Consider the following 12777-nt stretch of genomic DNA (forward strand, 5'->3'; position numbering starts at 1 on the left):
GAATCTTGAGGCTCATCAAACAGCTTAACTTCCTTGAACTTTTCCAGCACATTTGCTACAACATAACTATAATGTGGGCCCTTTTTGCTGCCTAGGAACTCTCTCACCCACAGAGATTTTTTATTCAACATTGCAACTGAAGATCATTTTTCCAATGTCAGATCCAACACACACTCATTTCATTTGGCCTCTTACAGATGAAGCACCTTCTCATACAGATATTTGAAACATTCTTTATTTTTAGATAAGGTTTTCACTAACTTTTTCATTAGGCCCTACTTAATGCATAGAAGTGGTAATTTCCCCTCTGGATACATGAGGTTCTTGAACAGAAATGTTCTTCTCTCCAGATTTCAAAGATTTTTTGACTGGTCAATTTATACTGGACCAGCACTGATCCCTTGCCTTACCATTCCTTATCTTAATTATTTTATTAATCAAATGGTACAGGATGTATAGATCATTAGACTCACTAATAAATGCATTTTTAAATACTTTGAAGTTAATTTTCTGGGTGTGAAAACCTCGACATCAGCTGCATTAGGTTAGATCTATTACCAAATATTAAGATGTGAAAATTTGTCCTGAACTGGGACTCGAACCCAGATTTCACACTAATCACATCAGTCACCTTAATCAGTTCGGCAATCTGTGCAAGCTCCCCGGACCAACTCAAACTTCCATATGTCACACTGTCTATGTCCTTATATCGTAGCCCACTAAATTCATCACTAATATTGGGTAGTAGATCTATACCTAATACAGTCAATGTCAACGAATTTGGAGCCAGTGAATTAATCTCAAAGTATTTCATACAGCTGTGGATTATCAATAGCATGCCTTCTTTCAGCCATGCATGTAAGAATTTTTAAATATTGATTGTTAACTATAAAAAAGTGGTGGGTGATGCAGTTTTTTATCATTTAGAGTTCAGCACACTAAAAACAACAAAAATAAGTCATTTTAACTGAAATATGTACAGTAGGCGGACGGCACTCACTCGCATATAGCAGATCTATGAGAGGAGCACAGAAATAAATAACAAAGAACACAATTCACACTAGCTTTCGAGCACTAGCTCTTTTTTTAGCACTAGTACACATGTTTGGGAATCTGTATGATCGTGTGTATGAATGTGTGCACTTTTGCCATAGAAAAGAGCAAAAACTTGAAAGCTAGCATAAATATTGCTTTATTTTGTGTGTTTGTGTGCACCACACATCACTCAGCTACAGGTTAATGGTTGTCTTCCCTTTATTTTACGTATTGTTCCATCCAGTAATCAATTATACTTACAATGAGTGTGAATATTCAACCCAATATACAAACAAATATGTATCAGAAGAACAAGAGACCATGGCGCAATAATTACATTGATAATCTCTGTCCAACCCCCAGAATAAATTTTTAATTTGAAGAAAACAGCTTTATGAACCTTACACTTTATATGCTACATGGAAGTAAAAAATGAAGGCTGCAAATAATGTGAGACACAGAAAGATCACCCACCCAGCATTTTGTTAAAGTAGCTTAGAAAATTGGCAAGGACAGTACATGGGATAAAGCAGTAGACTACACGCAAGAAGCAATGCCTCTCACGTACAGACAAATTACAATTAGTCCATTCTATGCCAAATAAATTAAGAATGCAATTAACTTTCTTAAAACAGAAATAAATGCCATGGAGCATTAAGAAAAGAACCAAAATACTGTTCTTCACATATTTATGCAATGTCTTCAGTCACATATGCAACACATCATTTATTAGAATAGACACTTCCACACAGAATTAAATATGCTGTTGTCAAACCCCTTTGTAAGAAAGTTAGTAAGACAGATATTAACAATTACCAAACAGTCTCACTACTTGCCTCCTTCTCAAAGGTGCTGGAAAAAGTTACTTGTGCAAGAACTATAACAGACTTCTCTCATAATAAGACACACACTCAGACTCAATTTGGATTTCTAAATTGTCTCTCCACAGAACATTCTGTTTTTCAATTCACAAATCAGATAATACAAAATTTGAATAACAAAATATTGCTCACTGGTATTTTCTGTAACTTGCCAGAAGCATTTGATTGTGCAGTTCACAATGTTCTCCTAGAGAAGCTCGAATATTATGTTATCAGAGATCTCACTAGTAACTGGTTTTCATGATATAGAACTAACACATTTTAAAAGTTGCATTAAGATCCTCAGAGAGTATACATAATGAAACAGCATCTTCAGAATGGGGAATAGCTAATATAAGTGGACAAGTGTATCACAGAGATTGATATAGGGACTTCTCTAGTTCTTGTTATATATACATTATCTCTCAATGTACAGTGTTTCCAAGAGCAGGAAAGTTCCCTTTGCTGATAATGCAGTTATTAAAATCAAGCCTCATGAACTAATTCCAACAGATGAAAATGTAAATAACATTTTCTTGAAAATTAATAGCCAATGATCAGTAACTGGACAGCTGATACATTTGGTTAAAACACATTGCATATTATTCAAAACTGCATAAGACCTGACCACAACATCAGAAATAATGACTGAGGGTAAATCAATAAATGAAATAGTACAGTCTAAATTCCTATATTGAAAACAAAGATTCCATGACTTACCAAACGGAAAAGCGCTGGTAGATAGACACAATAAAAAGACACACAAACACACACACACAATTTCAAGCTCTCACAACCAACGGTTGCTTTGTCAGGAAAAAGGGAAGGAGAGGGAAAGACGAAAGGATGCGGGTTTTAAGGGAGAGGGTAAGGAGTCATTCCAATCCCGGGAGCAGAAAGACTTACCTTAGGGGGAAAAAAGAACGGGTATAAACTCGCACACACACACATATCCATCCACACATATACAGACACAAGCAGACATATTTAAAGGCAAAGAGTTTGGGCAGAGATGTCAGTCGAGGCGGAAGTGCAGACGCAAAGACGTTGTTGAATGACAGGTGAGGTATGAGTGGCGGCAACTTGAAATTAGCGGAGATTGAGGCCTGGTGGATAACGGGAAGAGAGGATATACTGAAGGGCAAGTTCCCATCTCCGGAGTTCGGATAGGTTGGTGTTAGTGGGAAGTATCCAGATAACCCGGACGGTGTAACACTGTGCCACGATGTGCTGGCCGTGCACCAAGGCATGTTTAGCCACAGGGTGATCCTCATTACCAACAAACACTGTCTGCCTGTGTCCATTCATGCGAATGGACAGTTTGTTGCTGGTCATTCCCACATAGAATGCGTCACAGTGTAGGCAGGTCAGTTGGTAAATCACGTGGGTGCTTTCACAAGTGGCTCTGCCTTTGATCGTGTACACCTTCCGGGTTACAGGACTGGAGTAGGTGGTGGTGGGAGGGTGCATGGGACAGGTTTTACACCGGGAGCAGTTACAAGGGTAGGAGCCAGAGGGTAGGGAAGATGGTTTGGGGATTTCATAGGGATGAACTAACAGGTTACGAAGGTTAGGTGGACGGCGGAAAGACACTCTTGGTGGAGTGGGGAGGATTGCTTGAAGGATGGATCTTATTTCGGGGCAGTATTTGAGGAAGTCGTATCCCTGCTGGAGAGCCACATTCAGAGTCTGATCCAGTCCCGGGAAGTATCCTGTCACAAGTGGGTCACTTTTGGGGTTCTTCTGTGAGAGGTTCTGGGTTTGAGGGGATGAGGAAGTGGCTCTGGTTATTTGCTTCTGTACCAGGTCGGGAGGGTATTGTGGGATGTGAAAGCTATTTTCAGGTTGTTGGTGTAATGGTTCAGGGATTCAGGACTGGAGCAGATTTGTTTGCCACGAAGGCCTAGGCTGTAGGGAAGGGACCGTTTCATATGGAATGGGTGGCAGCTGTCATAATGGAGGTACTGTTGCTTGTTGGTGGGTTTGATGTGGACGGATGTGTGAAGCTGGCCATTGGACAGATGGAGGTCAACGTCAAGGAAAGTGGCATGAGATTTGGAGTAGGACCAGGTGAATCTGATGGAACCAAAGGAGTTGAGGTTGGAGAGGAAATTCTGGAGTTCTTCTTCACTGTGAGTCCAGATCATGAAGATGTCATCAATAAATCTGTACCAAACTTTGGGTTGGCAGGCCTGGGTAACCAAGAAGGCTTCCTCTTGTGAAAGCACCCACGTGATCTACCAACTGACCTGCCTACACTGTGACGCATTCTATGTGGGAATGATCAGCAACAAACTGTCCATTCGCATGAATGGACACAGGCAGACAGTGTTTGTTGGTAATGAGGATCACCCTGTGGCTAAACATGCCTTGGTGCATGGCCAGCACATCGTGGCACAGTGTTACACCATCCGGGTTATCTGGATACTTCCCACTAACACCAACCTATCCGAACTCCGGAGATGGGAACTTGTCCTCCAATATATCCTCTCTTCCCGTTATCCACCAGGCCTCAATCTCCGCTAATTTCAAGTTGCCGCCACTCATACCTCACCTGTCATTCAACAACATCTTTGCCTCTGCACTTCCGCCTCGACTGACATCTCTGCCCAAACTCTTTGCCTTTAAATATGTCTGCTTGTGTCTGTATATGTGTGGATGGATATGTGTGTGTGTGCGAGTGTATGTCCGTCCTTTTTTCCCCCTAAGGTAAGTCTTTCCGCTCCCGGGACTGGAATGACTCCTTACCCTCTCCCTTAAAACCCACATCCTTTCGTCTTTCCCTCTCCTTCCCTCTTTCCTGACGAAGCAACCGTTGGTTGCGAAAGCTGAAATTGTGTGTGTGTGTTTGTGTGTCTTTTTATTGTGTCTATCTACCAGCGCTTTCCCGTTTGGTAAGTCATGGAATCTTTGTTTTCAATATATTTTTCCCATGTGGAATGTTTCTTTCTATTTTAGTCTAAATTCTTAGGTATTTTTACTTATAAGAACCTGAACTGGAAGTCACACATTAATGAATTCTTAAACATCTAAGATCTGCAATTTTTGGTGGTGGATAAAATCAGATTTTGGGGACTAAAATGTCAAAAAGTTGATTTATTTTTCCTATTATCAAACTGGTATCATATTCTGGGGTATCTCATTTGTGAAGAATAATTTGTTTGTTACTCCCTTAGGACATTTGTTGTCAAAAATCACAGTTTGTAAACTACAGTAACATTCATAAACATAATTCTAGAAAAAGAAACTATTTGCATTATCCATCACTTAGCTTTGTGGGGCACAGAACGGAATGAGGTATTTGGCCATATAAATCTTTTACCATATACTCAGTAATGTAAAGAATTTAAAGGATAATAAAATTAATTAAATGCGCAAACTAAAATCATAATCTACTTGACAATTCCCTATATTCTATAGAAAAATATCAGAATGTGCGGTAGTATGATTGTGTTTGTTTATGTATGAGGGAGAGAGAGATCAAGTATAAATTACTGTACACATGTAAGGAGAAAAATAAAAACAACTTAAGAACTTATGTAAATGACCAGTATACTGTCAAAGTTTTGTAGAACTGATTCATTACATATCACAGCAAAAAGTCACAATTATGATTCACAGAACATGTAAATAACTGACTCACTAACAAGCATTGTTTCCTGTGAATCCAGTACTGAAGGAGAGCCTTCAGTGATCTACGATTACCAATGAAAATTAGTCACAATGTTTAGATTGGCACTAATGACTACCAGGCAATGTTAACACACTGCACCCAAAGAGATGGATATCAAAAATTACTTGAGATATATCATATAAATGTCAAAACAAGGACGAGTTATTTATATTGATAAGATACACATAATGGACTGTGGGGCGAGCGGTATGGCTGGAAATGAAGATACACTTCTATGCTTTGACTTCATGTAATGTAACATGGCAGTTTTACGAGGTGCATTCAAGTTCTAAGGCCTCCGATTTTTTTTTCTAATTAACTACTCACCCGAAATCGATTAAACTGGCATTACTTCTCGACGTAATAGCCCTGCAGACATACACATTTTTCACAATGCTGATGCCATGATCCATGGCAGTGGCGAAGGCTTCTTTAGGAGTCTGTTTTGACCACTGGAAAATCGCTGAGGCAATAGCAGCACGGCTGGTGAATGTGCGGCCACGGAGAGTGTCTTTCAATGTTGGAAATAGCCAAAAGTCTCTAGGAGCCAGGTCAGGTGAGTAGGGAGCATGAGGAATCACTTCAAAGTTGTTATCACGAAGAAACTGTTGCGTAACGTTAGCTCGATGTGCGGGTGCGTTGTCTTGGTGAAACAGCACATGCGCAGCGCTTCCCGGACGTTTTTGTTGCAGTGCAGGAAGGAATTTGTTCTTCAAAACATTTTCGTAGGATGCACCTGTTACCGTAGTGCCCTTTGGAATGCAATGGGTAAGGATTACGCCCTCGCTGTCCCAGAACATGGACACCATCATTTTTTCAGCACTGGCGGTTACCCGAAATTTTTTTTGTGGCGGTGAATCTGTGTGCTTCCATTGAGCTGACTGGCGCTTTATTTCTGGATTGAAAAATGGCATCCACGTCTCATCCATTGTTACAACCAACGAAAAGAAAGTCCCATTCATGCTGTCGTTGCGCGTCAACATTGCTTGGCAACATGCCACACGGGCAGCCATGTGGTCGTCCGTCAGCATTCATGGCACCCACCTGGATGACACTTTTCGCATTTTCAGGTCGTCATGCAGGATTGTATGCACAGAACCCACAGAAATGCCAACTCTGGAGGCAATCTGTTCAACAGTCATTCGGCGATCCCCCAAAACAATTCTCTCCACTTTCTCGATCATGTCGTCAGACCGGCTTGTGCAAGCCCGAGGTTGTTTCGGTTTGTTGTCACACGATGTTCTGCCTTCATTAAATTGTCGCACCCACGAACGCACTTTCGACACATCCATAACTCCATCACCACATGTCTCCTTCAACTGTCGATGAATTTCAATTGGTTTCACACCACGCAAATTAAGAAAACGAATGATTGCACGCTGTTCAAGTAAGGAAAACGTCACCATTTTAAGTATTTAAACCAGTTCTCATTCTCGCCGCTGGCGGTAAAATTCCATCTGCCGTACGGTGCTGCCATCTCTGGGACGCATTGACAATGAACGCGGCCTCATTTTAAAACAATGCGCATGTTTCTATCTCTTTCCAGTCCGGAGAAAAAAAATCGGAGGCCTTAGAACTTGAATGCACCTCGTATAACAAGCTGCATAAGATCGGATGATGGCAGCATCATACTGTTGAAAGCATTCATGTTGGAACAATAAAAGTGCCTACATTGCAACTACAGTGTATGAAGTGAGTTCTTCATTTCCATTTATCCATTTAATTAAAATGTTTTGAAACAACAGCATCTCCAAGAACACATTCATAACTTATAACAAGGATCTATCTAAGTATCCCAGTTACAAACATTAATTTTGAATTATTGGTTACTCAATTTGTGACCTGATAGTAACATTGTAATATTACTCATAACTTTGCTGTTTATCTCAAATGTCCTCACTGATTTGAAGTTCTAAGATAAAATTGGAAACATGCAGTTTGTACCTATCTCATGGTCATTAATCTAGCATAATTTTAATCATACACTGTGATTTTCTTTTGAAACAATAGATAATCAAATTTTTATCTTAAATTTTAGACAAGTAAAAGAACAATACTTAATATATATATTTAAAAGATACATTTTCATCAGCAAAAAATAAAGTTGACAGATAACAGACATTGATTTAAAACAGTATAATAGGCTTAACATCAGGTATCATACCTATAAACTGGCAAATTTCTCTAAGCAGTAGCTTCACATTCATAGCTTCTTCAAATTTTGCTGTATCTTTAGGTTGGTTACTGAGGCACTTTTCCAGTGTATCCAAAACAATCACTAATGATTCGTAACAATTTCTTTCAATATCTGGCCCATGTGGGCGTTGGCCGACAACAGTTGGAAACTGAAATTAATACATGTCATGTCAGTGTAAATAGATGTAAAACACCAGTGATAGTGATACTCTGAATTTAAAAAATTCTAATATGGAATGGGGTAGGTGAGAGACCTTGAAATAAATTAATGTTTATTGTAAATCGTACATGCATGTATAGAACATCGAGACCCCATCAGTTAACTTCATATATGCTGTAGAAAGGCACATGACAGTCTATGCATTTAAATGGAATTTGATACAAAGCTTACTGTAGCAGCCACTGCAATGTCAACGGCAATCAGACTACACACTCTGACACCAGAAATTTTGTCATCAAATTATGAACTTCAGTAATCTTGCTTCACTCTTATAAGATTGGAACATGCAGATTTACTCTTGCCATTACTTTGTGTCACACTAGATAAAAAATTTCAGAGAGGCAGCAAGCTACCAAGAACCTCAAACACCATGTCGGATATCAGCTCTCAATGTATTTGCGAACAACACTCACTGCATATTTATAGCTTATCTAGCATCAGTACTGTGGATATTTTATCAAATTATAAGGGGCAATCAAGGAGTTTTCATATGAGGATGCTGCTTCAGTCTATACGCAATGCAACACAACTCAGATGCGCGCATATCAGCACCAACATGTGGGCAAGAGATTAGTGTGGCATTCGTGTCTTTCTGATGTGCATACAGTACCATATTTACTCGAATCTAAGCCGCACTTTTACCCGGTTTTTGTAATCCAAAAAACCGCCTGCAGTTTAGAATCGAGTGCAAAGTAAGCGGAAGTTCTGAAAAATGTTGGTAGGTGTCGCCACAGCTAACTTCTGCCATCGAATATATGTAGCGCTACACAGGCATGCTTAGCAGGCACAAAGATAAATACAGGCGCCAAAACCTCTGCATCAGTAGCTAAATAAATTAAAAGAAAAGGTAGAAGAATGTAAACATTATGCCATATATTCTTTCGTGTTTGCTGCTATGTCATTTAAATCCTGTCTGCCTAATGAACTACGAAACTAGAGTCAGACAACAGCAAACGCGGAAGAATATACATATCATGTCACGTTTATACTCGTATTATTCTTGTGCTGAATAGTGATACAGTCAGAAATGAAGCACGGCAACTGACTAGATTTTTAAATCTAAGATGAATCTAATTTCTGTGCAGAATGTAATGTACTAAAAAGGCGTGTGCAAAGATTTTCAAATGGAGAAAATTTTTCGTAAAACTCTTGTTCAGAACATCTTCTATCATACGCAGTCTATTGTTTGATTCTTGTTGATCATTATCAAAGAAAGCAGCAGTGTAAGTAACAACAAATAGTAGTCTCTTGCCACTGATTCGCTTATGAGACAATTCCTCTCTTTTTTTTAATGTAAGCCGCGGTAGTGCACACAAAAGCAAGCCATGCTGCAATCGGCGACAGCTCGTAAACACTCATTATCAGAATGCCACAAACAATGCATGACACACTACAATAATGCATTTTCAGCTTAGACTGACGTAAACACCTATAACAAAGAGAACGGCGCTTATCAGATCAAAGCAAAATAAGCAATTGATTCAAACCAGATGAAGCAAGTGAAAAAGGAAGTGTACCCATATAAATACGGACGGAGTGCCTGACACATAGCAATGGCTACTTGGTAAAGCTTAACTCTTAAGCTTATGACTTGAACCAAACTACTGTAGCTGTATCTTCATCCATTCGACCCCAACTGTGTCTCATGTTACAATGGACCAACTTTGTTTCGATTTGGAAGTGCGGTCTAAAACTTTTCTCTCCCCTTGAATTTCCAGTCTCAAATTTCAGGTGCAGCTTAGATTTGGGAAAATTTTATTTTCCTCGATTTCGAGTCTCATTTTTCAGGTGCGGCTTAGATTTGAGTGCGGCTTAGATTCGAGTAAATATGGTAAATGCAGAAATGTGAACTATGGCAACATAATTACCCAATGTGTCCAAACAGAACCAATGTGCTGCTATTCTTTTCTTCGCTGCCAAAGGTCGAATACTGGAAGACATCCATCACACAATGAAGAATGTGTATGGGGCACCACGTCTGTCGAAAAACACCACTGTGGAATGGTGCACGAGAAGGGAAGCAGATAATGCACGTACCCATATTGCAAATGTCATAACACAAAAGTTACGCCAACTCATGCGGGAGGCAGTCAAGCACCTGCCCTATAGTCCTGATCTCTCCATATCATTATCGAGCCTTCGGTCCCTTAAAAATGTTCTATGAAGCATCAACAATTCCTGTCGGACTACCAAACAGGTATCTTCAACTGGTGAGTCGGTGGGATGATTGCCTCAATGTTCACGGCAATTTTGCCTGATTAGCATACTGATTCTGTAGTGTGCAACCTTCAAACAGAAATTTCCAGACAGGCCCTTATAATACTGCACAATGTGTTTTGTTTTTCATTTATTTTATCGTGCCCTACAACTTACACTGCATGTATATCTGTGATGGCATATTATTGTATTACATCAACCATGTGGTTCCTTACTTCTCTCGGCTAAGGTCAGAGATAGTATCGCTCAAAAGAGGCTGGGGTGCCAGTTGTGGAGGCTGCAGAAATAATTTGGGCCCAACATCATCCGAAGTAACAACAACCGATGCCAGTTCACTTCGGAACATTCAATCTGTATCACCATCTTAAAGCTGACATCATCCATGGGCCACTACCGGACCCTTCTTAAGCTTACTGGCCAACATCTGCTTGTTTCACAGGCCAAGTATCTGAAGACATCACTCACAAGCCATCCCCAGCACAGGGCTCCAACCCCAACCACTTCAACAGCACTGGCACCACAAGAGTGCCACAACAGTAGAGGCCTCGAATCCAGAAGCCACAGTTATTCTGCTACACACTCAACACTTCAGTCGATTCAGAAATGGGCTTCACCATACATTTTTTAAAATAAATCTTCTTTTTCTTGTGGCTTTGCCCAACATTTCCACATGGTCGGCAGGGTTATGGTCGGATTTGGCATGGTATTTGAAGGGGTGTCCGAATGCCCTTCCTGTCGCCACCCCGTGACACGAAATGATGATGATGATGATGATGAAATGATGATGACAACTTTGTCAGCAAAAATATTGAAAAGTTCTTGACCGATTTATTTCAGATTTTTCCACAATACTCTAATAAACATACAAACATAGTCTGTATACTTTTCTTAAACATTCTACAAGTTTTCTGTTAAAACCAAGTGTGAGAAATAAAATGCAGTGCTGTGCTGTGAAAATCTGCAGTTTCATTTTCTTTCTCGCAGTCAGTTTTAACTATGACAGCTGGGCATTTAAATTCTCCACTATATATATATTCCTTCTCCTCATTTTTATACATGCAAACGTTGTTAAAAATTATGTACACAACCTCAGTTTTAACAGTAAACAGGACAGTTGAATTTATGGATTATCAGCTTATGATTAGAATACTACCACAAAATCTGAACTGTCCAAACTTTGTAATCTTACCCATTCACAGATTAAAACTACGCTAAGTACTGTCATTGAAGCTATTATGTTCATGGATCCAGCAGGTGTCGAGGTCTCCCTCATACCAGAATTTACCAAAGATCCCATCCAAATGCACCCATTCACTTTAAGCGACTTCAATTCCCAATCAAGGTTTCATTTGCTATACAAGGGTCAAGATCAAAGAGAGGGAGGAGGTGGAGGAGATGGACAAAGAGACAGGGCTGAGGAGATTTCAGAGAAGGGTGAGCAGGAGGTTAGGAAATAAATCCAATTCCCATACATATTTAGCAATTGTGGTGCATTGCTGCATTCACTAATAAGTTATGTGAATTGCACATGGCAGCAAGTGAATTTTGCACATCACTGGAATATTTTTGTATTCCTCACAAATAATCTTTAGTTTCCCAAAATCTGTCAGCAGAGAGTTACTGACGTCCATTACACACTTATTTGTAACTGCACTTTTTCCAGTTAAGGACATTACAGCTTTAGAGTTCGATTGTTAAATTCTTCTTTCTATATTGTCTTCTCATAAACACATTTGCATTTATGAATCATGTAGCTGCAGTCATTATTTTGAGGCACCCAAACAGCCACTGTCAAGATCATCTGAGATTTATTAGCAGCAAATAGCTAGTCTTAAAAAATGACTGCTTTTGTTTCATGTTCTTCTTCCAGGTCAACTACTTCTGCAGCTTTTCACATACTTAATTCCATAACCCGATGTAAAACTTTACCGTAATCTTAAAATTTTGTCAGTTTACACTAACACATTCTGACTGTAATTTATTAACTAGTATAATAGGAAATTTCCTTCAAATATCACAAGTATGTACTAACATTATATTTTTAGCCCAGTAATATTTTATTAAGTTTTATTTACTGGAGAAGCAAAGCATTTTACTTACTTTATGCATTAAATGCTCTTTTGTTTTAACTAATCACACAATACCTAACCATATTTAAAACATTTTTTTTAATTTTAAAATCAGTATTGCCTATCCTTCATGCTGTTTGAAGTTTGATGAACTCATTCATATTTCAATGGCTGAAATGATGATGCAAACTATGTAATTTTTGCACCTAATATTTACAGTAATTCATGACAACATTTTTATGGTCTTCAAGTATTTTTCTGCTGCTACTGCTCCCATCAACAAATTAAATAAATACCGGTGCTTCAAATGCATCAGCTCAATCTCTCTCTTCTTCAACAGCACTGTACAAAACACAATGTGAATGGTTCTGTTTTTATCATTTGAACATGTCCGCCCCCGGTAGCTGAGTGGTCAGCGCGACAGAATTTCAATCCTAAGGGTCTGGGTTCGATTTCCAGCTGGGTCGGAGATTTTCTCCACTCAGGGACTGGGTGCTGTGTTGTCCT

At 39.3% G+C, this 12777-nt stretch overlaps 1 protein-coding gene across 1 annotated transcript in view; it reads right to left on the reverse strand.

Annotated features, from left to right (window-relative positions):
• LOC126262186 (neurofibromin) overlaps nt 1-12777 on the reverse strand; it is a 502919-nt gene that overhangs the window by 473385 nt on the left and 16757 nt on the right. The window contains exon 3 of the mRNA XM_049958602.1: nt 7733-7913. Within this exon, the coding sequence (XP_049814559.1) occupies nt 7733-7913 (181 nt within the window). The remainder of the gene's footprint in view (nt 1-7732; nt 7914-12777) is intronic.

Source organism: Schistocerca nitens, chromosome 1 (assembly GCF_023898315.1).
Source record: "Schistocerca nitens isolate TAMUIC-IGC-003100 chromosome 1, iqSchNite1.1, whole genome shotgun sequence".
Classification (NCBI taxonomy): Eukaryota; Metazoa; Arthropoda; class Insecta; order Orthoptera; family Acrididae; genus Schistocerca; species Schistocerca nitens.